This window comes from Rattus rattus, chromosome 8 (genome assembly GCF_011064425.1).
Source record: "Rattus rattus isolate New Zealand chromosome 8, Rrattus_CSIRO_v1, whole genome shotgun sequence".
Taxonomy (NCBI): Eukaryota; Metazoa; Chordata; class Mammalia; order Rodentia; family Muridae; genus Rattus; species Rattus rattus.
The window spans coordinates 39,848,724-39,876,637 of NC_046161.1; the positions used below are offsets into that span (position 1 = coordinate 39,848,724).

Below are 27,914 nucleotides of genomic sequence, written 5' to 3' on the forward strand. Positions count from 1 at the left end.
TCTGTGTCTTAGATTTCCCAGAACACCCTAAACCAGAGCGGTTTCCATGTCCGTTTATGTAAAAGGGCAGGAGTCAGTCTCAGACTCCACCCTAGTGGTTACCCCTGGACACTGCTCCTAATTGTCAGGGCCTTCTCGGCCACCCCATCACTTCCTGCCTCGCTTCCCTCGTTCCCACTGCCTGGGGGCCAGAACTGCCCCACTGGTTTGCTGAGTTTGGACATCACTCCCAGCCCCATCTGTGCGGGTAGCGCAGCTCCAGGTGCTAAGTTTGTCGAGCTTCTAGGATTGCGCGCAAACCAAGAATTCACAAAGGAGGCAAAAATAAAAGCAGAAAGTTGTATTTGGCTGCAGACTCATGCATGGGGGAAACACGAACTCAATCTCGGGATCCATGGTTCTCAGCGGAGCTCCGGCAACCCTGGGGCTTTATCACAAAGGGAGCGTTCCCACGTCCACCGGGAGTGTCTGCCTCCACCGTTCTGAGCAGAGCTACTTTAGTTTAGGACACGTGTCTCTTCCTCTGTTTCTTTTCCCTCTAATGATCAGGATGGAACACAGGATCGGAGAGGTCATGAGTCAGCCTAATATTCCCCAGACCGGTTCCCACTCAGATGCGTACACGTTTTATACTAATTGACTTTGATATAGTTTATAATATTTTATTGCCGTCAATAGAGGTAATTCATTACATGGGTGATTCAAAACCATCTGATTTCTTTTGTTGTTGTTAAGAGTTTTCAGAAAAATAAGTCCATCCCCTGCCCAGATTTGGGATTTAAACACAGGGGTACTCATTCCTGGAGGGCTCAGATGCACCCATTCGGAGGGCTTCCCATGATTCCAGAGTCCGTCGGGAACCCACTGGGATGGGCGGTGAGGGGGACCCCACACACAGAAGCTCCACAGAAGCTCATGTGGTGGCAGTTTCTAGAGCCCAGGTATTAGCTGAGTAACTGGGATGGGGCTGAAGGACAGGTCTGGCAAGTTCTAGGTTGTTTATATCTGAGTTACCTCACACATCCCACCAACTTCCCCGCCCCATCGGCTGGGGGCCGGCCCTCGGCCTTCAGCCTCCTTTTCCTCACATGCTGGGGGACCGGGAGCCAACATGGATCTTCCTCTTGACATCAGCTGAGCCTGGAAGAAGTAACCTCTTACACCATGGACAGAGGCAGCCACCGGGTGAGTGGGCCAATGTCTCCTGGGCTGTCCCCAGGCTTGAGTCGGGACAGGCTGGAAACAGGCAGGGTGCTGCCAAGACCTGCCCTGGGTTTAGGGAAAATAGAATGTCTCTGCTAGCTGGAAACTGCCTGGGAAGGGATCTCAACCTCTTCACCTTAGTCCCTAGAAGGAAGGAGGAGAAACCAATAAAATATGGGGTCTGGTTACTAGGCACCCCTGGGCTGTGTGGTTAAGGCCTGGACGGGGCTCTGTGCCCTGTACCCTGGCAAAGACAGCTCTCTGGCGTTACCTGGTCAGCTTTGCTGTTTGAGAATCCGATTTAATCTAGATTAATTTTTGCCAGTTTGAGAACCCAAGGGTATTTTAATTCACCTTCAAGGATTACCTCCTAGGTAGACTCCTAAGCCTTCCCAGAAACGTGTGTTTTGTTTTGTTTTGTTTTGTTTTTTTTAATGTACATTTAAGATTTTCATTGGTTACTTACTAGGGGACTTAATGAACACAGGAAGTGCTTCCCTATGTCTAGCCATGGTGTCTTCTGCTATATCTCAGGTTTCCGTCTTCTGCTGCGTTTAGAGGTGATAGTGAGTGATGGGGCCGTCCTGTGTAGAAAAGGGTCACGCACACCCATCGGGTGTCTGCAAAGTTTTATTTAGTTTGTCTTTTTGCTTAACTTCTCCTAGGTCCTGTTTTCTGCCTCTTTCCACATTTTTCTGTTCTCCATTAATAGAGTGGACTCTGAGACGCTACAAAGTCCAACGAGCCCTGGGTTTGAAGAAACTCAACCCGTCCTATGCTCGAGGCTGTGCCTAGTTTGTGGTCCATTCTGAGCCCCAGTGTTTCTGCCTAGGGCACTGTCATCTCCCATGCTATTCCTGACTCCTCTCCACTCTTCTCCTTTGCTCTCTGCTTTGGTCCTTTGGGCTCAAGTCTCCACGGGAAGCAGGAAAGGAAGCACAGGGGGGAATGGTGTTCCATAGGAAGCACGGGGCACCCCTGTCACAACCATGGCTGTCTTCCTTGGGAACTGGCTAGTCCCCAGACCCCAGGATAGGCACTGAGCATCAGTTCAAGTTGGAGATGGGCAGAGAGCTGCCTCTCCCCTGGAATGGGGTTGCAGAAGTGATGTCCATATGGGTAACTTTTCTCCTCAGGGTTAGGAACCAGTATGGAAGGTGGCCGGAAGGACAGGACATGGGCAAAAGAGTTAAGTGTTAAAAGGCTGGTAGACCCTGTGATCACTGTGTAGGGCTAAGCTTCTCTGGGAGTGAGAGTTGAGCCATCCCATTATTTAAGGGTCCAGGTGGAACCCCTAGATACTGAGTCAGGGCAAAACAGGGAGCCTATAGCTGCCCCCAATCTTGTCTATAGCAGGCTTTTGTTGTTGTTGTTGTTGTTTTTGTTGTTGTTGTTGTTTGTCTTCTTTCTTTTTGTTTTTTTTTCTTCAAGACAGTGTTTCCTCTGAGTAGCTGTGGTTGTCCTGGAACTTGCTCTGTAGGCCAGGCTAGCCCCCAAACTCAGAGATCTGCCTGCCTCTGCCTCTGCCTCTGCCTCTGCCTCTGCCTCTGCCTCTGCCTCTGCCTCTGCCTGCCCTGCCTCTGCCTCTGCCCCTGCCCCTGCCCCTGCCCCTGCCTCTGCCCCTGCCTCTGCCTCTGCCTCTGCCTCTGCCTCTGCCTCTGCCTCTGCCTCTGCCTCCTGAGTGCTGAGATTAAAGGTGAATCTTTGTGATTTGGGAGCCAGCCTGGTCTACAAAGTGAGTTCTAGGATATAGTGAGACTCTGTATCTATAGGAGGAGGAGGAAGAAGAGGAGGGAAAAGAAAAGAAAAAGACAAGACACTGGAGGTTAAGGGCTGAGCTTCCCCTGTGAGAACTCAATGGCAGAGAGATGCTTTGTGGGTTTTGTTCTCCCTACAAAGAGAGAGTAAGAGGTGGCCAATGGGCCGGAGCTGTTGGTGCTCCTGCAGGACGTGTTGGACCTTCAGAAGGTTCTTTAAGAGTGGAGAAGGCACCCTGCTCTTCTGTATTCAAAAGGAAAGCAGAGCTGGAAGAGGTGACTAGTACTTACTGTCTATCCCAGCTGTGCTGGAGGTTGAGGCAGGAGGATGGACAGTTAACTCCAGGCCAGACTGAGCTAGGTAGCAAGACCACAACAGGAAAACAACCTAAGAAAGAGTCTCTTGCTATGGTAGGCAAAAGTGACAGAACCTGGTCACTTTAACTTCCTGTCCTTTAGTGTCTTCATCTGTAAAATGGAGCACTTGCTGCAAGGAATCTCAGAAGCCTTTTGCGTGTTAAGGCTCCTTTAGAATGTCCTCCGATATATACCAGAGGTGCAGATACAGTTGTGACATGTGGCTTTCTCAATCGCCAGCTCTATCTTGGGTCTAGAACTGGCTCCTCTTCTGTCTCCCCACCTGCCAAAGTAGAGGGCTGGACAAATGACCCCAAAGATAAAAGATCCCAGTGTGTGTCACCGGGTATATGCACAGTTCCTGCCAAATATGACAATCCCGTGCTTTTGCCAAGTGGGTCACACTTTTCAGTTCTTGGGGAACAGCTGTGCCTTCCAGGAGGACTGAAGTCAGCCCATTGATCAAGCAACGGTCCACTGGAGAACAGATTTGCTCATGCTGGGAGCTCCTGCATGCACCTAGCTATATGTGAGGGTGTGGGAGGCATAGGGTGGGCCAACATGAGTACCCTCCCCAGGAGGCCGCCCAGGTTTCCAAGATGGCAGACTAGTGGCAAGACCCCTTGTCATTCCACAGCCCCAAGCTGGAGGCACCTCCAACAGCTTGCCTTTGTCCTGTAGGACCACACCCCTCACCTGGAACATCAGTTTCATGCTGTCACCGGTGCTGATCAGCATGCACCTGGCACACCCCACCGAACCTCATTCTGCCTTGTCCCCTGTGACTTAGTGCGAATATGTGGGAGTTCATGTCAGGCTCTAGGCTCAGCGCTGGGTGGGAAGACTGGCTGATGTAACAATGGCCACTTAGCTTAAGTGTCTTGCTTTGGCAACACAGCTTCCTCCTGGTCTAACAACAACGGGGGTGGACTGTACCCTGGCAGCTGGACAGGTGGGGAAACACCACAGAACACCAGCTTGTCCTCCAAGCAAGAGACCTGGGCAGTCCCAGGTGGAGGCTCCTCCATGGGGGACAGCTCAGAGTACTCATTAGACCCTGGTGCTTCGCTTCCATCACCCCTGCATTTGCAGACAGGACAGACTTAGCAGGGAAACAGAGGCAGGAAATACCATTTGCTTAGCATTAGTGAGCACTCAGCGTATGGTTTTTGTTTTTAATCTTTATGTGTGTAGCGGTATATGAGTGGTGTGTGTGTGTGTGTGTGTGTGTGTGTGTGTGTGTAGTGCTTGTGGGAGGCAGGGAAAAACCTTAGGTGTTGGCCCTTCCTTGAGACAGTCTCTTGGTTTTGCTGTTACATACATACTTGAGGCTAGCTGGCCCATGCCTTTCAGGAGTTTCCATCTCTTCCCCCATCTCATTATAGGAGCACTGGGATAACAGATGTGCATCACCATGTTTGGCTCTACATGGGTTCTGGGGATTTGAAGTCAAATCTTCATGCCTTCGTGGCAAGTACTTTTACCCACTGAGCCATCTCCACAAGTCCACACACCATGTTCTTTAAAGTCGTTGGTGAATGAACAAATGAACCATCAAGCAAGGGATGATCTAGTAGCTCCTCCTGGTCTCTTTCATGCATCGAGGCCTTTGAAGCTAAAGAAAGTGAAATACTCACCCAAGTTCTTGCAGAAGCCGCTTCTTTTATTCAAATGAAATATTGGGTAGAGACCATCACATTAAAAAACTGTGGATTTCTATCTAAGGTGGGGAAAGGGCTCAAGCTCTAGCATAAGGGCCGAGGCTGGGCTCCATGGTACCTTCGTGAGACCTTATGCCATTTGGGAACCCCTGGCAAACAGTGTTCAATCCCTTCATTTGAGGCATGAAGGTGCCGAGAGCTTGGTGGGGACATGACTGTCCCCTAGTTCACACTGATGAGGAGCTAACAAGCCCCCGTGCTTCACACAGGGTCTGCAGCACAGACTGACCTGGGGTTCCTGGGCTCTGCATACATGTGCCTGGGGGACCCAGTCCTGTGTTTGGGGAGGAGGCAATGGAGAACAGCCTGCATTCTGAAGGGGCTTGTGTCTATGGGGTTCTCTAAAGAAAGAGGGTGGGGAGAGCCATGTCCTAAGGGGTACAGTGAAACCTGGCTTTGTCCTAGGCCAGACTGGTCCTCAAGGGGTGGAGCCAGAGTTCCCTGTCACAACCTGCCCCTGTCCCCTATTAGAACGTCTAGACCTTGTCCAAGGGAGCTCCCAGGCTAGACGAGGTAAGGCACACCTATTATTCTAGCACTTGAAAGGCAGAGACAGGAAGATTGTGAGTTCCAGGCCAGCCTGAGCTAAATAGAGAAAAGAAGAAAAAAGAAAGAAAAGACAAACAAAACAATAGTAGCTTCCAGTGGGGCCCCAGAGTGCCGGTCTCTGACCGTGCTCTTCCCATGCACTTCCTCCTTTGACAGCTCTTTTTTTTTTTTTTTTCAGAGCTGGGGACCGAACCCAGGGCCTTGTGCTTGCTAGGCAAGCGCTCTACCACTGAGCTAAATCCCCAACCCTTTGACAGCTCTTAAAACTCAGGGTTGCTGGGAAAGAGGGATGCCCCAGAGCCTAAGTCTGGTCTTGCTCTCTGGAGGTGGTAGGAAGAAGGTAACAGTACAGCACAAGAATGAGATAACATGACTAAACCACATCACTGCCTCAAAGTGGCATCTTGGGCACATCAGAGGCCCTCTGGACCTTGGCCGTCTCATTCTGAAAGAAAGCTTGGATTAGTGAGGTTTCGAGATCCTTCTGTCTGAGGGTATCCCCAGGGTGATGGCTTTAAAAAACGAGTAGCTCTAGGAGGGAGCTTCTGCAGCCTGTCTTAGGCAAGGATGATGGGCAGTCACTGCAGTGGCCATTGGTCATTTTCTGAGTCCAACAGAGAAGCTTTGTGTAGGGCTCTTGTGGTCTGCATGGGGGACTCAGCTTGCACCAGCAGCTAGCTAGTCACAGGAAACCCAGGTAGGACAATGCAGACACTCAGGGGCTACTAACCAACTCCCACCCTCCACCAGGTAAGACAAATCACAAAATGCCCCGTTCATCTCGGGGTGCAGAATCCATCCCTGGGAGCTGAAGTAGAGTGGGTGCAGGTCTAGAAAAGGGACCTTTGGGGATCTTTAGCCCCAGTTCAGCTACATGGGACTTTTGAAAAGGTGTGTGTGTGTGTGTGTGTGTGTGTGTGTGTGTGTGTGTGTGTGCGCGCGCACGCGCGCGCGCACACGCGCTCATTCTCGCACGTGCATGTGCATGATGCATGCATGTGAGTGCATGGCTATCTGAACATGTGGAGGCCAGAGCAGTATGTCCTGTCTTCCTTTATTGCTGTTCTCCTTATTGCTTTAAGACAAGGTCTCTCCTGGACCAGAACTCACTGATTGTTAGTCTATGGCTGATCAGAGAGAGCCTCACTACCCTAACACTAGAAAGAAAGCCACACACAGCCATGTCCAACTTTCTGCCCTCCTCGTCTCCAATGGTGCACCAGAACCTCTAGAAAGCCCAACAAGCTGTGAACAACACACCTGGAGCTTTTCCAGCACCATCAGGAGCATAGGAATGACTGGTGCAGCTTGTTTGATGGTTAATTATTACTCTAGAGACCATGGGGGTGGGTCAGAAGGAATGAAGTGTAGCGGTGGGAAATGGCCCAAGTTATCCAGGTGCTGACTTTGTCGTAGACGCCTGCCCTTGCAGCTTGAACAGCCTCTGGTCTGCAGGAGGCTTTGGGAAGGGTAGGACCCTGCGAGGACTTGGTCATGAGTTCTTTTTGGGAGGTTGTGATCATTGACAAAAGCTGGGGTTGGGAGGCCTGCGGTCTGGTCCTCTGGTTCTGCCTTAGTTCTCAGGGACTTAGACAGGAGTCTCCTCCCTTCCTGGGGTTCCCATCTGTTGTCAGGGTGAAGTCAAGTCTCCATATGGGAGCATCCCATCTCCACAGTTGCCTTCCCAGGCTGGGGGGGGAGGAAATGAGTTGAAGCTGTAGTAGGTTAGACATCAGGAAGCTCTTCCAGCTGGGTGGAGTGGCTGGCCATGAAATGCATAAAGAGGGAGGCGTGAGCTCTGCATTCTCATGGTCTCTGAAGATCAGGGTGCTGCCTAATGACCTGTGGAGTCTGGGTCAAAGTTCAGGGTCTAAATTCAGGGTCAAAGTTCAATGGCTGCTGTCCTCTGGCATCTGGAATGTTCTTCCTTTCTGACATCCCCCTGGGACTCACAGATGTTCTTCAAGTGGCATTTTTTCATTCATGTGTTTGGGGTTCCGGGTCTCTCCTCCTGCACAGGTCTGAGGGAACTATACTACCTAGCGAGTGCTGAGTCTGTCAAGGGTTAAATGAATGCCCACCAACTCAGGGTCAACTGCTAGTTTTCCAGTGTTATCTATTCTGGCTTCTACTGCTTTCCCACCTTGCTGGCTGATGACAGTTCTCTGTTCTCACTCTCTTCCTCACTCCGACTTCACAAGGCTCCTTGTTCTAATCCCCTGTGCACCTTGCCCCAACCTTCGTAGCCGTCTTCCTTCTAGCACCGGTCCCTATGTGCTGAGGTGCCAGGATCACAGGAGCACACCTGCAGGTAGATCCGAAGTTCAAGTACAACAAGAGTTAAAGGCTAGCCTGACCTACCTGAGAGCCTATCTCAACAGGCAAGCAATCAGAGAGATGACAGGGATGGCCATTCTTACCAGTTTACTCACTAGGCCCCTTGTCAGAACCAGACTACAAAGTATGTATGAAGCCTGGAGCCTGGAGACACGAGGGAGACTGCTCTGGTCATTTGTGACAAGTTGACTTGGTTATAACCCAAGACCTCATCCTTATTTGACCTGGAGATTTGAAAATTAATCACCTTTTTATTATTAATTTTTAAGTGTGTATGTGAGGGGGTGTGTGTACACTAATATGGATGTCAGAAGACAACCTCCAAAAAAAATCAGTTCTCTCCACCATGTGGGTTTCAGGAATTGAACTCTTGGTTTTAGTAATGGCAGCACTCTGTTAGCCTCTGCTCCATCTCATCAGCCCCCAGTTCCAGTATCTGTAAAGTGGACCTAACCAGGCCAACTAAAAAGAGTCACTAGGAAGTTGGCATGGTACCAAGAAAGAGACTTCATTGGCTGTCATATTCATCAGAGCTTGACCCTTGTGTGTAGTCCAGGCTTGTTCACATAGATCCACGATTGTATGGGAAAGAAGATGAGATTAGCCCTGTTTGTACACGTAAAACAAGCTCTGGCGGGCTCTTGCTGACCCAATAGGGAATGGGTGCAGCATTGATTTTGAGCCAAACGTTCTTAAAGAAGCAAGCAGACCCACTGTCACAGTCGGCGTCTCTCCAGCCCTCACTGTATACACCCGCTTGGCATGTCTCGTCTATGACTACCGAGATAGGAAGCAGGGTGGTTACCCACACTGTGCAGATAAGAAAGCTGGCGTGGAAAGGCGTCAGGACATGTTCCTCATGTCACGCCGCTGAATTCAGGCATAGTAACCCTGACCAGTTGCAGTTCTGGGTCATAAGGCTTGGCAATCGTGGGTGGGAATGGGAGACAACAACCACAGTTCACAACAAAAAGTACCACAGAGTCATGTTCCCACCTAGAAACCCCTGGGCTCCACTTCAGCCCCCAGTGGAGCTCCTGCCTTACAAGGCCCCAGATCCCAGTTCTTTTGTCATGTTTCAAATGCACAGGGAGTGCCCTGCACCTGTGTTCAGGATGTAGCACCAATGGCTTCTCTTTCTGCCTTAAGAGGGATGCGAAGTGACCTGGAGGGGAATCCTGACTCCATGACTTCCATAATCCGACTCTAAGAAAATGAACTTCTAGAATTAAACAGCTCTCAGGATGAGGTTAGACCCTTACAAGGCTACAGACACAAACGTTTGTTGTAGAATCCAAAGTGTATTTCATTATATCGGATCATCGGCACCTCCTTAGTATTGGGGAACATCCAGAGTGAATGGACATGAGTAGAAGGGCTGTAGTGCCAGGTCACTGCCAGGAGCCAAGGCTCAGGCTGCCACTGGGAAGGGCCTTACGTCACTGAGGCCCATTCGTCTAAAGAAGGACCATAATCTGGCTTTTCTCCAACTCTCTCTTTTCTCCCATCATTCATCTGTACCCCTCAGCCCTCTTGATCCTGTGTACAGAAAGACAAGGGGAGGGGAAACTGCTACTTAATACATGACTCCTATATCCTGGGGCCTGGTGGGGACTCCCTAATCAATGCCAGACTATTTTATAGATGAACAAAAAGCTTAAGTGAATCAGTAGGTCAGGATCAGGGCCATGGGCTGCCTGACTATGTGCCATCAAGTACGTTCTCGGCTGAGGGGCTTGCTCAGGGGCAACGTTGGGGTAAGGAGTACAGTACAGCGATCGAACATTTTCCTGCCATACATGGTGCCCGGAGTCAACTCTCAGCACCCGTAAAAACGAAAGTCTTCTCTAGTTCTACCTTCCTTGGCCCCAGCACCCTTGTAGAGGTTTTGGAAATCTATTCTCAAGACAGCACTGGTGAGAGGGTGGCCTTAGTGTCCGAACAGCTGGACAGCAGAAGCAGCTGCCCGAATGTCCCTAAAGACGTCAAGATGCACCCCTGTGTAGCCAGCTGGGATAAGGGTACCCATGTGTAACCACTCCGTTCTATTGATGGACCCCAGAAGCTCCCCAAGGGAGACTCTCCGCTCCCTGCTTTGAGTGTGGTCAGAACCTTCCTTGAATCCAATGCATAGGTCCCCATAAAATGAAGCCGTGACCAAGCCTATTGGCTCCGATCCCTGGAAGAGAGGATTTTAAAAGTGTCCTCTATTCATAAAAAGTGTCCGATTCATAAGGGACAATGGTGTTGGTTGTGTCAGATGTTCTCAACAGGAGGACCTTGAACTGCCCTGCTCAGGACTTGTATTGAGTAAAAGCACAGGCCTTCCTCTGTCCCAGTCGCTTGGCCCGCAGCCTCTCCCACTCACAGGGCCCACAGCTGGGAAAGGCTGACTGGGAGCAGACACAGGAATAATGTCCTTTATTCTATTTTCAGAATGCTTCCCCAGCAAGGACACCTCCTCCTCAGGCTTCCCCAGCAAGGACACCTCCTCCTCAGGCTTCCCCAGCAAGGACACCTCCTCCTCAGGCTTCCCCAGCAAGGACACCTCCTCCTCAGGCTTCCCCAGCAAGGACACCTCCTCCTCAGGCTTCCCCAGCAAGGACACCTCCTCCTCAGGCTTCCCCAGCACGGGCATCTCCAGTCCGGGCATCTCCAGTCCGGGCATCTCCAGCCCGGGCATCTCCAGCCCGGGCACCACCTTCCAGGTCATCGTCAGGCAGATCATCATCTGCCTGGTCAGCCTCCACGACATCCTCCCCAACGAGAGTGTACCTTGTTAGAGCAACACCAGTGGGGACTGTCCCCATCCGGGCATCTCCTGCCAGGTCAGCACCAGCCACCAGGGCCACCAGGGAAAGCCCAGGTAAGGGGGCCGCTGCAGGGAGGGCAGAGATCCAGGGCAGTGTCTTTGCGCAGAGGGAAGCTCTCAGTGAGCATACTGCTCCTTGTACTCCAGGGATAATGACATGGGAGACAGCCAGAGTGGCACGAGGGGAACCTGGAGAGGTGAGGGTGGAAAGGGACCATGACATGACAACCCAAGACAGTGAAAACGTAGGCGAAAGGAGGAAGGGTCAGAAGCCAGGAGCAAGGAAGCAGAGTGCTCACTGCTGAACTCCAGAGTTCTCCAGGTGGAATGGTGGAAGCCGCTCTGCCCAGAGTAAAGCTCTGACATCAAGAGGAAGGGCTCTTAGTCACAGGAGGGGCTGTATCCTTTGGCCAGCCTATATGTCTGCTCAGAAAGCCAGGGTCTCCAATAGTACAAGGCCATGGTCAATGTGTCTGCTCATACCTGGAGAAAGAGAGGGACTCTGATCACTCCCAGCCTCCAAACTTGGGTCGGGGATGAGGCTCAGCTGTCAGGAAGTCAAGGAGGCCGATGGGCCTCTAAGCGTGGCTCTGCCCATCAGGAAACTGTTTCCATGTACCTCAGACCTTAGGAGAGACACTTTGGTGGGATGGATTCTAGAATGAGACACTGCATTTGAATCTCTGTCCTGCCAATCACTAGTTCCACGAACCTCAGTTTCCCTATCTACAGAGGGTATCTAATAAGACTCAACTCATGCAAGTGAGGATGAACTAGCAGAACGCATACGTGATACCTACTCTAGAGGAGCCTAGGGGAGGGGATCCAAAGAGGATTATACTGGGAGCGGTGGAGCTGCCCTGTGGGGTACAAGGGCCCTAGCAGGACGCTCAGGTAGTCAGTTTTGCTTCCTTCTGGGCTCTCCACCATGCCACACTGCTCCCCAGCAGTTTTTCTTCCCTACCACCCTCTTCTTAGGTCTCAGTTTCCCCAAGTTCTCCTGGCAGGAAACCCAGAGACAGCTGCCACTCATCGGGTGTGTCCTCCTCCTCATCAGCCTGGTGATCTCACTCATCCTTCTCTGTGAGTTGAACAGAGGGCACGGGGTGGCTTTGGGTCATTGCAAAATGGAATGGCGTCAGGCACGGAGCCACATACCACAGGCACAGAGGGACTCACTTCCACACGGGGACCTTGGGTCATGGGGTATCAGGCTCCTCTGAGAGGACCGGGGATAAGCATGTGGAATGTCATGGGCTTCCAGGTTTGGGTCTTTCGCTGCAGATGGATTCTGATGATACACTGCAACATGCATTAACTACCCTGGGCTCCATTCAGTTTCTTTGAATGGGACGCTGTTCATCATTATTCATTCAACCCAGCATACAATTCATAAGATCTTATTCCACTTTACCCAGACGAGGAGGACTGTGTGGGAAAAGCGAACAGTTCTTGACATAAAATCTCACTCTGAAAACAAGTGCCTACCTACAAAAACCAGCACGCTGTGAAATACTGCGAAGGCCTCTGAAGGTTGAAGGGACAAGGTGTGCTATATCCGGAGTCAGGCCCCTCACATTGTCCTTTGGAAAAAGAACCCCAGAGCATGCTCTAGGCTCTCTGATGAGCATAAGAAGCCAGCCCAAAGGAAGGCCACTCACTCCTGAGAAGCAGAGCTAGAAGCAAGTCAGGCTATGTGACCATCAGGAACAAGTGGCAGTGGCGTGGAGTAGGGTACAGGCAGTTTCAGATGAGGACCTGGAAAATATGAGAGCAGTTATGTTCTCCTAGATGTCAGATGTGAGGGAGCAGGAAGGGGACAGGTGGCCAAGGCCTACGCTGGGTAGAGGGAAAGACTGCCAGAGGGGAGATGCACGTTTGAGAGCTTGGGGCCCATCTGTTTAGCTACGTGAGGCCAGAAAGCTTTCCACTTAGGCTGAGGAGGATTCTATAGAAGAGGCAGCATGACATGGCAAACGGAGGGACAGGAGGGTACATGGAAGCTTCTGGTGGCACAGCTGTTAGAGGAACAGGCTGTGTGCTGTTACATCGTAGCTGTAGTGTCACACGTTCCTGTTCCAGCATCCTGCCTCTGCTTCTCATGAGCTACCTGACTCCAGCAAGTTAATTAACATTTCGAGACTCAGTTTCCCTATCTGGGTGGTGTGGTCATTATCACAATGCATGCGATCACCTCCAGCTTCCTTGGTCTGAGATTTTCTGTCCATTCCTCCCTTTGCCAACAGAGTACTTTGCTTCTGAGGACAGTAGGAATGAGCCATACAGGGAACATGAGGCACTCAAGGGCAGGCTCACCCAGAAACCTTAAAGCTCCAACCTGGCTCTGTAGTCTTTCCTAAAGTCCCCACAGCTCCTTCATGGAGGCCAGAGAGATAGTAGGATCTGTAGGTCAAGCCCAGTCTCCTGGTTCACCTCCCAGCATCACTCCACCCACAATCACAGTGGCCCTGTGATGGGCAGCATCCCAAGCACTGTAAGAAGGATACCCAGGACTCCCTAGAGCTTCAGCATCTAGGGTATTGGAGGACGAGTGCAGGACACTGAGGGGAGAGTGTGCAGCCTGAGAGATTAAGGGGATGTGTGTCTAGACTGGGAAGAAACTGTCTATGTCTTATCCTGAGTGACAGAGACCATGTTGGAGCTGGGAAGACAGTGTGAGGTCAGAGCTGAAGAGATGGTAGAGGCCGGGAGGTTGGGTGAGGCATTTGATGATAGGTTTGTGGGGGCTCCACAGGGAGGAGTAGATGTCACACAGTAGAGTGACATCTCGGGTTTGTTAGAGGCAGAGGAAGACACGGAGCTGGTTTCCACATCAGGTGTGAAAAGTTTCCTTGCACATTTGGAAATCAGCCACCTGGAGTTGCTTGCTCTATGGGAAGACACTGAAAGGCATAAAGAGAAGCAGAGAAAGACCAAGTACAAGGGGTATGGGCTATCCATGTTTAGGGGTGAGGGAGGAGGATGCAAACCTAGGAGCTGCTGAGGCTGACATTGTGGTATCAATTGAGAAGACAGACCAGATGGCCTCTCTCTCTCCTCTCTCTCTCTCTCTCTCTCTCTCTCTCTCTCTCTCTCTCTCTCTGTGTGTGTGTATGTGTGTGTGTGTGTGTGTGTGTGTGTGTGTGTGTGTGTGTGTGCTCATGCACACATATGCTCTCACACATTACAGAGACGAGGGGGATACCAGAGGGGTTCTGACAGGGAACTCTGGGATACTGGAGGAGAAGGTTTCTTTGGTGACTAGTCCATCTAGCATATAGGGTAAGGAAGCTTCCAAAGTAGGACCATGGCCATCTCTCATTATTTCTCCTGATCTCTTTCTCTCCCTCTCTGGGTAGCTAGCTGTTAGAGTCTGTCTGGGACTTCCCTGATTGCAGGAGCTTTCTAGAACATTCCTGAGCAGCCTTTCTCTCCATACAGATGGGGGACGGGAGCCCCAGAGTCCAAGAGGGATTGCAGGTCGGTGTCTGAGCATCCCCAGGGCCTTGGGCTGCTGAGTGTCCTGTCCCTCGGGCGCGGTAATAACCAGCTGTCTGCCTGTTTTTGTTGGTTTTGTTTTTCTAGTCTACTTCTGGCGAGGCCACACAGGGATCAAGTACAAAGAGCCATTGGAGAGCTGCCCCAAGCATGCAGTTCGCTGTGATGGAGTGGTGGATTGCAAAATGAAGAGTGATGAGCTGGGCTGTGGTAAGAAGGCTGGGTGTGGGGAAGTGCATGTGTGTGCGTGCGTGTGTGTGTGCATGTGTGTATGTATGAGTGTGTATGTGTGTGTATGTATGTGTGCGTGTGCATATGCGTGTGTGTGCATGTGTATGTATGCGTGTATATGTGTGTGCGTGTGAACGCATGTGCATGGGTTGTGTGTGCACGTGTACGTGTATGTGCATGTGTGTATGTATGTGTGTATATGTGTGTGCATGTGTGTGCATGTGAACATGTGTGCATGTGTTGTGTGTATGTGTGTGTGTGCACATGCATGTGTGTCCACACATGTGGACTCTGGCAACTACACACAATACTGCAGAATGCAATGGCTCAGACAGAGGCAATGGGTAGAAAATCAGAAGATCTTGGTTTGAGTCACAGCAGACAAAGATTTGGAACTATTCGGGGTGTCATGTTACATGGATAAATCACCCGCTTCTTAGGGCTTCTGACTTCTGGGCTAGATTGGTGACTCTTATAGAAAATCTGACTGGAGACAGACGGGCTGAGGGTGCACTGGAACCCTACTCCTCCTTGTTCAGCAGGTGGTGACCCCTGCCTTGTGAATCCTATGGTTTCTTAATGTCCTAGATGATCACAGAGACCGGTTGAGTTGCAGTCCTCTGCAGTTGTGCTTGTGTGGTTTCAATGCCCTTGCTGAGGGATGTGGCTGTCCATCCTTTTACCTCTCCATTGATAATGCATGCCCTTGCCCGTGACTGTACCTATCAGGGACCAAGCCTTTCCTATGAGCACATACTCAGATCATGGCCCCTAGACTCCTATCAGCAACTCCTTTGAGCATATCATTTTCTGAGGGTGAGATGCTTGTCCCTTTCCCACAAATGGCCTCCTGAGTCCTCCTGGATGACGAATTGCCCCAGCCATAGCCCCTCTGCTTCAGCTCTGTGTTTCCTGAAGGCCTCGGCCCTCCATCCATCATTGTACAGGCAGCTTTGCCACACTTCTCCCAGAGCCTCCCACAACATATTCCCAAGAACTTGAAGCCTCCTGGGTGCTGAGATCCTTCTCTGCCCTTTTCTGTTCTGCAGTCAGGTTCGACTGGGACAAGTCCCTCCTCAAAGTCTACTCTGGGTCTTCTGGTGAGTGGCTTCCTGTCTGCAGCAGCAGTTGGAACGACACCGACTCCGAGAGGACCTGCCAGCAGCTGGGCTTTGACAGGTAAACACAGAATCAGTTCAGCATGAGCTACACAGAATCTGTCTCGAAAAAGAAGGGAAGGGAAAGAGAAGGAAGGAAAAAGGGAGAGAGGGAGGGAGGGAAGAAAAAGGGGAAGAGAAGGAATCATGCAGGACCCTTGCTGATTCTACCAACCCAAGACACCCCAGAGTCATTGAATAAGCAGTGGCCTGGAATCCACTGAGTGTCGGGGAGCGGTGAATGTGTGGTCCCCAGGGATCATTCCGTGAAGGCACCTCGGGGGCATCACCATATTGTGACTGCCTTGTGAGCACTAGGAGTCCAGATGTGCCAAGTCCTCTGTGGATTGTGAGCGGTAGCAGTTGTGGAACAACTTGCTTATGAAGCTCACTGAATGAGAGTCAAGATAGGACCAGGGGGTTGGCCAAGTCCTATGAAGCTCTCTGGCTTTAGAAGTTTTACACCAGGAGGCCAGTGAAGCAGGTAGTGAGTGAACCTTCCACCTTGAAAGCTCCTCCCACCTGAAGGCCAGTGAGGCCCCTCCACTCACTGTCTTGGTCTGAGTTGTGGGTGTAGTCACATGGATGTGCATACATGTGGAGGCTAGAGGGTCAACCTCAGGAGTTCCTCGGGAGTCAGCCACCTTATTTTTTTTAAGAGGGTCTCTTATTAGCCTGAAGCTGTGAGGTAAGCTAGTCCGGCTGGCCATCGAGCTCTGCCTGTCTCTATTTCCTAGTGCTGGGTGTGAGCACGCCTCCATGCCTGCCTTTCTATATGGGTCCTCATGCTTTTGTGGCAAGCACCTTCTAAGCTGAAATAAAACCTCGGCCCTTTCTCTGAGTTCTTAAGCTGAGCAGTCTAGGGATGAATGAATAAATGAATGAATGAATGTGAAGTTGTGGGTTACCCTTAGAAGAAACACCTAGAATGATAGGGTTAGAGCTAGGACTTAGAGCGAGTTCTCTGCTGCCACCGCAGCCCCTGGTAGGTAAAGGAGAGGCTGACTGATCCAGACTGCAGAAGGGGGTAGGAGGTTGGGGATGGAGTGGGGAGGTTGGGGCCGAGCAGCATGGAGGTTGAGGGGCTTTGCCTCAGAGCCACCAGGTGATCTGAGACCCCCTCAGCATTCTCTTTGAATGCCATTTCTGCAGGGAGGATCCCTCTTTAGAACTTCTAGGAGACCACGTGACACACAGGCGGAAAAGAACAAGACTCTCCAGTGTAATGTGGGAAAGGCTTATCCCCACAATCCCACACCTAGGGCATGAGTGAGGCTCTGTTGGGACACCATGGAGAAGATTCCTAACTCATGCTTGCTTAGAGGGACTGCATATTCAGAGGCCCAGTTCCCAGAAGGACATAGAATGCTCTAGAAATGTACACAAGTTCCAGGCAGAGAGTAGGACATACCGAAATCACTGGGGTGCTTGTGAAAATGTCCCTCACAAACCAAATCTCTAGGATTAGGACTAAGAATTTATTTAGCAAAATGCCCAAGGGGATCCAGAGGGGTGCTCCTCTGAGAGTCACCCGTCATATATACCAGCTCACTCTTGGGGGGACCTGGAGCATGCCCCTTGGTGCTCAGCAGGTCTTGGGGCGGTGCTGCCACTGGACTGTGGGTCACAGTTTGGAGAGTGTCTTAGTTGCTGTTCCTGTTATGGTGATGAAACACTGTGAACAAAAATCATTTGGGGGAGGAGGAGTCTCTTCTAGCCTACACTCTCAGGTCTTGCTCTATCACTGAAGAAAACCAGGGCAGGAACGCAGAGGCTGGAACTGAAGGCAGAGGCATAGAAGGATACTGTTCATCAGCTTGCTTTTTTCTATAACCTGCCCAGGGCAGCACCACTCGCGCAGTGAGCCTGGCTCTCCCAGATCATTAAGGAAGAAAATATCCTACAGACCTACCTATAGGCCAATCCTATGGGGGCATTTTTCTCAATTCAGAGTTTTTTCCAGTTGGCTCTCGCCGGTGTCAAATTGACATCAAAACCAGCCAGTCTAGATATAAAGGGCTAGATGGGTGCTCTCAAAGTCAACGATGCATCAGAACTGCCTGGGGCTATTAAAACAGGCTGGGCACCTCTCAGAGCTGTTTCTGTAAGTCTGAGGTGGGGCCAGGAATGTGCCTTTCTTACCAGGTACTGGTGATGTGGCCAGACCAACACCATACTGGAGAGCTAGTGGGCCAGTTGTAGAGCTGGGAGGGGCAGGAGCAGAACATGAGTTGAAGCTGGACTTTGAAAGCTGTGCAGGAGTGGCTGCCACACAGGTCATTCTAGTCTGCCTGTCTGAAGAGCTGTGTGGCTCTAATGCCACTGGAGGACTTGGGGTCTAACTGCCCGCAAGCTATTCATTCTTCCCTCTTTCCTGCAGTGCCTACCGAACAACTGAGGTGGCCCATAGGGACGTCACCAGCAGCTTCTTACTCTCCGAATACAACTCCACCATCCAGGAAAGCCTCACCAGGTGCAGTGGAACAACCCAACTGTCATGTGCAAACAGGACTGAGGGACCAGTAGACGGTGCTTAGAGTCGGGGAGTCGCTCTCTCATGCTTCCCTGGGACCCAGACTCCAAGGCTCCCGTGCAGTGCCAGCAGCACTATGGGTGCCTTGGGGTTAAAAGCTCTTGTCTGAGATCTGGTGCAGCGATCACCCCAAAGTTGGATAGAGGTGATCCTGCCTCCTAGTCTCTAAATGCAACTAAGACATCTTGGGCTTCCTGAGAGCTGGGTGTTTGGATTAACAGGCTCCGCCTGATGGACTTAGAGCAGGAAGATGCATCACTAGGGACCGGAGCAGGGGACTGACAGGTACTAGTGGTGAGGGCCCAGGAGGTCCATCTGAGGAAGCCCCAGTCCTTCCTGCCATCTTTGCACTGCAGTGTCTCTCTGTCCCAGCTCCCCCTGAAGGTGGAAGACAGTCTTCCAGCCTTGCTTTACTAACGTGAGGGTGAGAGACAAAGCAAGCCTCCAGTTAAGAGCTGATCCCTCGGCACCTGCCTTGGTCCCAGCCCTCTGCATGCTACAATGAGGAGCATGAGGTTGTGGAAGAGGCTCGTGACGATGGGAAGAGCTGGACCCATGAAGGCTTTCCTGGGTTCCAAGAACAGGGAACTCGTGGGTGTGCATGGTTCACCATATCAAAACTGGGAGGAGACGGGGAATGTGAGGGGGATAGTTTGCTAGCATCCACCTTCCTGGAGAAAGCCCTGTAAGGAAGACTGTCCTACTGGGAGAGGGCTCTCTGCTATTGTTAAAGGTGGAAATGGGACAGGGCCTGAGCAGGTACCAGTCAGGAAAAGGAGGCAGCTGCTGTCCTTTCTCACCCTTTGTGCCTCACACTGCAGGTCGGAATGTCCTTCCCGGCGATACGTCTCCCTCCAGTGTGCCCGTAAGTAAGCTGCTCTTTTAGGGGGTGGGATGAGGTGCTCTCTAGGGAGCTCAGTCCTGCTACCTGTCACTCCCAGGGAGTCATATGAGTCTCCTAGACTTTTGACAGGGGCTGAGAACTGAGGGAGGACAGCAGGTGTGGGCGAGCTGATAGTTTCTGTCAACATCCATTTGAGTGCTTGTCCATGGAGGGCACCTCGTCTGCGTCTGTACAGACAGGGATGGAGTTACTGACTCTGAGAGCCCTGCAAGGCAATGGCCTTTACTAGTCACTGTTCCTTGCCTAAGATCAGGACCCTGGCAGGTGGGGAGCTGATATCTGACCTTGGAGTTGACCCCTAAGCGCTAGCTGTGAGTGAGCCCACAAGGTCTGTGTTCTTGGTGGTGAAGACAGGACACAGGCTGGCCCGCTGTTGTGGCCTCAGTGCCCACTGCTCAGATCGTGTGCTGCTCTCTCTTTCTCTGCAAGTGGAAAAGCCCGGTATTGGAGCACACTCAGCAGGCTGCCCCTCCCTGTCCCAGACTTGACTCACTCCAGACTTGCTCCCTATGCAAGCCCAGCTGTGCATCATAGGAAATATATATTTTTTTCTCCTTCATTTTGAAATGAGAGCCTGCCATGCTAGTACTCACCCTCAGGGTTGTGATAGCATCTTTTGCTTTTCTGAGTCCTCCATTGATGACAGGCCTGGTACTCACCCTCATAACCAAGCCAGATCAATGCTGAAGCACTGAGCATGAAGTAAGCGATTGCCGGATTAGTGGAAGAACGCACGGATGAATGGGAACATGGCGGAAGCTGCCTGGAGTCAGACTTCCAATTAGATAACTCCAGAAGGCTAAGACCACCTTGTACTATTTCTGCTTGGACAGGGAATAGGTGTGGCACATTAGACTCTTTGGACAAAGAGTGACCATGAGTTGCCTGCCTGGAGCTTGAGAAGAGCCCGAGAGGCTCTAAAAGAAGCATTTGTCACGTTTTGTCCTCTCCATTTCTCCCCCAGACTGTGGTCTGAGAGCTATGACCGGGCGGATCGTGGGAGGGGCTCTGACCTCGGAGAGCAAGTGGCCCTGGCAAGTTAGCCTGCACTTCGGCACCACCCACATCTGTGGGGGCACGCTCATTGACGCCCAGTGGGTGCTCACCGCTGCCCACTGTTTCTTTGTGTAAGTGCTTGAGGGGTCCTTGATAAGATGCTGTTGGGGACTTGGAGCCACTAGGAAGGGCTTATAGACACTCTCGTCTATAACTAAGCTGAGTTCCCCAGGGAAGGACAACCCGGCTACTGCTCAAAAGACTAAGTGTGAATGAGGGTTTGGTTTGAGCTTGAGCCAAAGGTGAAAACGGGAAGCAGGCTTCAAGGCCTTTGCACCCTTTCCCTGGAGAGCAGACGGAATGAAGCACCAGGCTCATTGCCACCTCCCACAACCGAGGCTGCAGTTGCAGAGCGAACAGCAGAAGAGTCTGACACTCTGGGATGCTGTCTCAAGACCTGAGGGGCAGGGACAGCAGGAGGGTGGTACAGGTGATTCCTGAGAGTTCCTAGCAGCCTTTGGGGACCCATAGCACAGGCCTTGTGGGCACCAGCTCCCTGAAGAAAGCATCTGCATTATCTTGTCCTGTCTAAACCTCTGTGGCAGATGGCATCTGTCCCACTGCCAAGTCTCCATCCTTAGTGGCATGCAGATGAGATAACAGGGTGAATCTCCACGCACAGAAATTGTTTATTCCATTGCTTTTCACACTCTAAGGTGAAGGCCAGTTTAGAACGATTTTGAGGAGATGGAAGGATGGTTTTGGGCTTCATAAGATAAAGAACTCCTCCAGAGGTCATTTTATCCATCCTCCTGTCTCTAGGCTGGTGCTCCTGCTGTGCCTCCCACCCCCAGTGGGTAGCAGATACAGTCAGTGAGTTCTGCCAGGTATAGAACTGGATGGCACTCACACCCTGTGGCTCTTGTAGGACCCGGGAGAAGATTCTGGAGGGGTGGAAGGTGTACGCAGGCACCAGCAACTTGCACCAGCTGCCTGAGGCTGCCTCTATCTCCCAGATCATCATCAACGGCAACTACACCGATGAACAGGATGACTATGACATTGCCCTCGTGAGGCTGTCCAAGCCCTTGACCCTGTCAGGTGAGCGAATGTGTGTCTCTGCTTCAGGAGATGACTCAGGGGGGGGAAAGTGCTGGCTGAACAAGAATGAGGACTTGAGTTCAGATCCCAGCGCCCAAGGAAAGAAAAGGGCACGCTAGCATGTGTCTGTAGTGCCAGCACTGGGGAGCAGAGAAGAGAGGGTGCCAGGGGTTTGATGGCCAACCAAAGCTTCTAGCTCCGTGCCTCTAAAACACAAGGTATAGAAGAGGTTGAGGAAAGACTTCAGTCTTAGGGCTTTACTATTGTGAACAGACATGGTGGCCAAGGCAACTCTTATAAGGACAACATTTAATTGGGGCTGGCTTACAGGTTCAGAGGTTCAGTCCATTATCATCAAGGCAGGAACATGGTAGTGTCCAGGCAGGCGTGGTGCAGGAGGAGCTGAGAATTCTCGATCTTCATCTGAAAGCTGCTAGCAGAACACACCTACTCGAACAGGGCCACCCCTACTCCAACAGGGCCACACCTTCTAATAGTGCCACTCCTTGGGCTGAGCATATACCAACTATCACAACATCTTGACAAGAATCTTTGACCTCTATACACTTGCATGGGTGGCAGCACTCACACATGTCCATATGTGCATGTCTGTACATGAGTGTCTATGTGATTGTATGTGCATGTGTACACACACACACACACACACACACACACACACACACACACAAAGAAAACACTAACTGGGGAAAGTTAGGTCCAAGATTTGAAATATACATGCCCAAATGACACATCTCCTATTCCAAATTGGCCTCAAGGCTAGCTAGGGCTTGTATACTGGTCTTAATAAATATAACTAGATTGAATTGACTGATTTGTTAGTAACTATGCACTTGAGAGCTGCCAGACAGTGCCCCTGTAGTGACAGAACACCTAATAAAAGCAACTTAAGGTCAGAAGGCTTTATTTTGGTTCTTAGCTTGAAGGGTACAGCCTATCACAGTGAAGCACATGGCAGGTAGTTTCATGGCAGCAGGAGTGTGTAGCTGCTTTCTCATATCCAATGAGATCAGGAAGAAGTGGGGATGAGCAATAAACCTTGAGGTCCACCCCCTTAAACCTACTTCCTCCAGTGAAGACCACCTCCTAAAGGGTCCACTACTTCTCACAGCGGTGCCAGCAAGCCGGGACCAAGTGTTCAAACACGTAGGTTTGTGTGGGTCATTTTATATCTAAATTATAAACAGCCCAAACAGCCCCAGAAGAGCAGAGCCTATGATCTCCATTTAACGTATGGAGAAGTATAGTTTTAGAAAGACACGTTAACTGAGGCATTGAGTGATAGGCTCCTAGATATTTGATTGGTCTCACTCCGAAGCAAGGTTCTCCCTTGGGCAAGCTAATGGCATACACTGCAGTGAAGAACATGAGTTGGCCACAGGTTTGAGTCTCCAATGGGGGAGCAAAAGGTCCAAATGAGGCTATGTGACAGGAAGATCACAGAGGTGCTCGGATCACTGGGGACACTGAATGTCAGAGAAGGTTTCATTCATCCACTCATTCATTCATTAGCTCATTTGATTACTTCTTACTGTGTGTCGTCTACTACGCAGACAATGCCAAGTAGAAGAAAATGGGAAGTGAGCACCAAGACCTCCAGAAGGGGCTGATGATGTCATGTTAGGGGATCAGAAGGAGTTGACAAGGCAGTCAGACATGGTAGGCCAGTGGGCAGTGCAGAGGATAGCTAAGGTGACATCTGAAAGAACTGATGGGGCTGGGCAAATGACTCAGTGGCTAAGGGCACATGTTGCTCTATCTGAGGACCCAAGTCTCCAGCACCAAGTCCAGCAGTGCACACTACCTTTCACTCAGCTCCATGGGAACTCGCAGTCTCTTTTGGTCCCCATAGGCACCTGTACTCTTGTGTACATAGCCATACACAGACACACATATATGTGTAATTGAAGATTAAAATCTTTAAAGGGACTCGTAAGGACAGGTTAAAGAGACTTAGAAGAGAGCCTGAAGAATAGGGCCAGGGCTGTCTACCATAAGAAAAAGTGAAGCACACACTTTTTCTCCTTTGGAGGACCAGGCTTACCAGAATCCTTGGAGAGCTCTGATTGGTCCAGACGTGTCCGTTAGGGAAGCAATGTTTGTCATCCATCAGAGCCAGGTGAGGAGGAAAAGCCCTGGGCAGAGCTCTGAAGTAAAGATGTCTTTGAACTGCTTCTCTATGGCCACACCCAGGCTCAGCTTTGGTGGGGGATGGGGGGAGGGGGACCAACCAACCTTTCCCCCCCCTTTCCCCTGCAACTCACACAAACAAACCATGAATCTGAGCAGGCCTTCTCAACCTTGTACAACTAACTCTAAAAACACTTGGTTAAAACATCTGAGTTACTCAGTTCCTCTCCTGGTGTGGATGTGTCCCGATGCATGAAGCAAATCTTTCATCTAAGAACTACGGTTTGGATTTCTGTAGCCCTAGGGTCAGGCCATAAGCTCAGATTTTTGGTTTACAAATCAGGGCAGGATTTTCTTAAACTTAAACCAGCCTATGAAATGGTGCCAATCACGATGGACTGGGTTGTCTCCATCAATTAGCAGTCAAGGTAAACACATATGCTCTCTCTCTCTCTCTCTCTCTCTCTCTCTCTCTCTCTCTCTCACTCACACACACACACACACACACACACACACACACACACACACACACACACACACACAGGCACGCATGCTCACAGGTCAACCTGATCTAGATAATTCCTCAGTTGAGATTCTCTTCCCAAGAGATGCCAGGTTATGGCGAGTTGACATTTGAAACTAACAATCACTACCTGAATTCTTCCCTTTCTCCTTGGTCCCCCCTCCACCCTCAAATGTTCACTGATCCTTGAGTTCGGGTCAGGCCGAGAAGTGGGTGTAGAATGCCGTAATGGATGTAACAAATGACCGAGGATACCACAAAATTCTACCAGTGAATGTTCTCCTCTTGTAACTCAGACTTGAGAGCATCCAAGGGGATCCCATGCCAGGGGAGCTTAAGAAGGGATACACAGAAACACTCGATAGATAAAGCCCACGTGAGAGTTAGTTAGCCGGGGTTTGTGGTCTCAGTCTTTAAGGTATGTACTCTTCCTACCTTCCTACCTTCTCTCCATGTCAGATGAATGTTTAGACAGAGAGTCCCCAGTGGTGGCCATCCAATAGGTGCATGCCTGGATCAGGTGACATCCAATATGGCCCTAACATCTGAAACTTATCCTCCATTGTCCATGCTTTGAGGGAAAGGTCTAGAAGAGTCTTAGCCAGGAGAGCTGCTCTTGATGGAGACACTTTCCTCTACTTTGTGTCAGCTTGGCTCAAACAATCTCCTGAAGCTGTCTGTCTGTGTATGCAATAGCCCTGGAAGGAGAATGGCTTCCTGGGTGCTGTCAACCCACACTGATGGCTGCCAAGGTTCAGATGAAATGACTGACTTGCATATCCGGTGGTTCCAAAGCTTTGGTGGACTCAGAGCTGCTGAGAGAGCAAGGATGTAGATAGATGCTCTGCCCCATCCATGTCCCTCTACCCTAAACCCCAGCCTTGCTTCTCTGACACCTCAATGTCTTGTTGCAGCTCACATCCACCCTGCCTGCCTCCCTTTGCATGGACAGACCTTCGGCCTCAATGAGACCTGCTGGATCACTGGCTTTGGCAAAACCAAGGAAACAGATGGTGAGAGGCCGAAATGAAAGCTCTCTCTCTCTCTCTCTCTCTCTCTCTCTCTCTCTCTCTCTCTCTCTCTCTCTCTCTCCGTGTGTGCATGTGCATGTGTGTGTGTGTGTGTGTGTGTGTGTGTGTGTGTGTGTGTGTGTGTGTGTGTGTGTGTGTGTAGGTGTGGGTACGCACATGAAGGCTTATCTGGGTGAAAGTTTGGGTTATAGATTCATAGTTAATACAGGAACATGGACACCTATGTTCGTTTCAGCACAGTCCACATGGTAACACCTAGGCAAGACTGCCAGGAACCCCCACAGCTGTTTAGGTGGATTTACTGCTCATGACAGTGAGAGGAAACACGCATTTCATGAAGAGGTTATCAGAGAAACTGGAGAAGTGGCTCAGTTTCTTAGGGGCCCATGCTACTCTTCCAGAGGATCTAGGCTTAGTTCTCAGCACCCACATAGTGGCTCACTCCTTCCTGTAACCCCAGTTCCAGAGCAACCAAGGCCCTCTCTGGGCCTCCAGGGGCACAGGGTACATAGACAGAGACAAAGAGTACGTGCACATAAAATGAAATAAATAAATATCATTAAAGAGACCATTAGAAAAGGCTTATCATAGGCTGAGGGTAGTTTGGGGAGAGGGCAAGGATGCATTACTTCTCTCTATGTTGGATACTACTGAGAAGCAGTGTCTGGAAAGCTTAATCTCTTCTAAAACTAAATCGGAATCTAAGACTAAAACGGAAGAGGAGCGGTGGGGCCCTGGACTGACTGGGAGAGAGCATGTTTGTGGGTTACATAAGGACTTTCTTACATACTGGGTCCTCAACTCAGCCTCTGGCTCATGTCCAGGTGTTTCTTTACATTTTATTTTGAGACAAGGTCTCGGTAGGTTACCCTGACTGACATTAAACTCATTTTACAGCCTTGGCTTGCTTCTGATCTGATCCTTCTGCCTTAGCCTCCAGGGCAGCTGAGATTACAGGCGGCACCATGAGGCCTGGCTGGGACACTGTTTTCACCTGTCCTGAGGCAAGATGTCCTCAGCTATAGATAACATCTGTGTCTCTCAGAGGGACACTGGTCTGGCTAGCCTGGTTGTTACACTCAGGCCTATTCCAGCAGTCTCTATTCCTTGGCTTCCTGTGGTAGAAAGCTGACTGACCTGGACACAGCCTCCCGACCTTACCTGTTTCACCGATTAGAGAGCAGAGGCCGGTAAACAGTTTCTTCAGTCCTATGTTTCTATACATAGAAATGGGAGATCAAGGCATACCCTAAAATCTTTAGGGATCTGAAAACAAATGGCACAAAGAGATGGCGCTTGGAATGCAGATGAGTGTGCGAAGTCTGTGTGTTAGTCGCTGTGCGCATTGCTGCCACAAAATACCTGACAGAGTAGCTTAAGGAAGAAGGCCTTACTAGCTCACAGGACATGGTCCCTCATGGCTGGATGTCACAGCAGCAGTGGCGTGGCAGTCAGGAGCAGAGTAAAGTACTGCTACCCAGCTTCCTCTCCTTTTTATGTTCAGTCTAGGACGTAGCCCAGGAAGTGGCACAGCCCATATTTAGGATAGGTCTTCCTACCTCAGTTTACCTAACCAAGAAAATCTCGCACAGGCATTTCCTGAGGCTTCCTTCCCAGGTGACTATTGGTCCTGTCAAGTTGACAATTCACACAAACCACCATAGTCAGGTAGCTTAGAGGGTTGTGAGTGTCTGTGTGATGGCCAGTGAGTCGTGTCTGGTATGAGGGTGTGCGTCCTACCATGGAAGGGTGTTTAGGACATGGATGTAGTGCCCTCTACTCCCAGGAGGCTAGGGTCTGGGTCCTGAGGGTGCAGCTGATGGCTATGAAGCTTTTCACGGTCTCATTGGCTTCCTATCCTTTCTCCCCAAATTCTCCTCACTGAAGAGAAGACATCTCCCTTCCTCCGAGAGGTTCAGGTCAACCTCATCGACTTCAAGAAGTGCAATGACTACTTGGTCTATGACAGTTACCTTACCCCAAGGATGATGTGTGCGGGGGACCTTCGAGGAGGCAGGGACTCCTGCCAGGTGAGGTCCTTGTGGGTGAGGCTCAGGTCTCATGAACCTGGAGGTGGGAGAGGGCTGGAGTGCTAGGATTGATATGGGGATCTCAGAGACACCCTTTCCTGATTTAGACCCCCTCCCTTTGCACCAGACTGACACCCTCTGGCTATTCCTTGCAGGGAGACAGTGGAGGACCCCTCGTCTGTGAGCAAAACAACCGCTGGTACCTGGCAGGAGTCACCAGCTGGGGCACAGGCTGTGGCCAGAAAAACAAGCCTGGGGTGTACACCAAAGTGACAGAAGTACTTCCCTGGATCTATAGAAAGATGGAGGTGAGTGTTCAGCTCAGGGATGGAGCCTGGGGGAGGGCGGAGGGGGTTCAGTCAGAGGCCATCTGAGCCATGCACATTTGAGGATTCCAAGACAGGACTAGATGTCAGGCATGGGACCAGCCCAAGATGTCAGTTTTCCCTCCTTCTCCTCCCTTGGAACAGAGCCCGTAGCATTGTGAAAGGGTGAACTTTGGTATGAGGTCAACACCAACATAATTCTCTCCCAGTGATACCCAAAGGTATCTACATTGGCCACTAGAGTGTGCTAGAGGTTACCTTCCATGGCATGAAGTTGCCCCTCAGTTCAGCCCAACCCTGCTTCCTTATCATTCTCCTGTCTGTAACTGTAAGGCCCAGGGCTATGGTCAACCCTCCCTCTCTCTGTGGGCAAGATGATAAAGGACTCAGAGAGAAACCCGCATCAGACACCCCACCACACACACACACACACACACACACACACACACACACACACACACACACACACACACACTGCCATAAGCCTCAGGGTACACTTCCTCTTTGTCAGAGAATGCACTAACTAGCATTGGGCTGGACTGAATGGTAGGCCCTAGGCTCTCTAGTCCTTGAGCTGCTGTGTTTCATGCTTCCCCTGTTTCTTGGTCTCTTCCTCAGAGTGAGGTACGTTTCCGGAAATCTTAGCCATGCCCTCCTCACATTGGTGACTGCTATGAAGATCCTGGCCAAAGGGATTGGC

At 50.8% G+C, this 27,914-nt stretch overlaps 1 protein-coding gene across 2 annotated transcripts; it reads left to right on the top strand.

Annotated features, from left to right (window-relative positions):
- The first annotated feature begins 1,164 nt into the window (after positions 1-1,164).
- Positions 1,165-27,914, top strand: Tmprss13 (transmembrane serine protease 13). 2 transcript variants are annotated; one of them, XM_032910012.1, is made up of 13 exons: positions 1,165-1,185; positions 10,361-10,790; positions 11,715-11,819; positions 14,322-14,444; positions 15,515-15,644; positions 18,003-18,095; positions 18,977-19,020; positions 20,024-20,186; positions 20,984-21,156; positions 24,742-24,840; positions 26,746-26,888; positions 27,044-27,196; positions 27,833-27,914. In XM_032910012.1, exons 1-13 carry the CDS (start codon positions 1,165-1,167, stop codon positions 27,857-27,859), a joined length of 1,704 nt encoding a protein of 567 aa, XP_032765903.1. In that variant the 3' UTR covers positions 27,860-27,914. The 2 variants fall into 2 exon arrangements, with proteins under 2 accessions (XP_032765903.1, XP_032765904.1); XM_032910013.1 differs by lacking the exon at positions 11,715-11,819.

What these genes read in the sequence shown, in the direction of transcription:
- Tmprss13 (XM_032910012.1), top strand. Translation starts at nt 1,165, where the DNA reads ATGGACAGAGGCAGCCACCGG. An exon ending in GAGGCAGGGACTCCTGCCAG is followed by an intron (nt 26,889 to 27,043) that starts GTGAGGTCCTTG and finishes TATTCCTTGCAG; the next exon opens with GGAGACAGTGGAGGACCCCT. An exon ending in GGATCTATAGAAAGATGGAG is followed by an intron (nt 27,197 to 27,832) that starts GTGAGTGTTCAG and finishes TCTCTTCCTCAG; the next exon opens with AGTGAGGTACGTTTCCGGAA.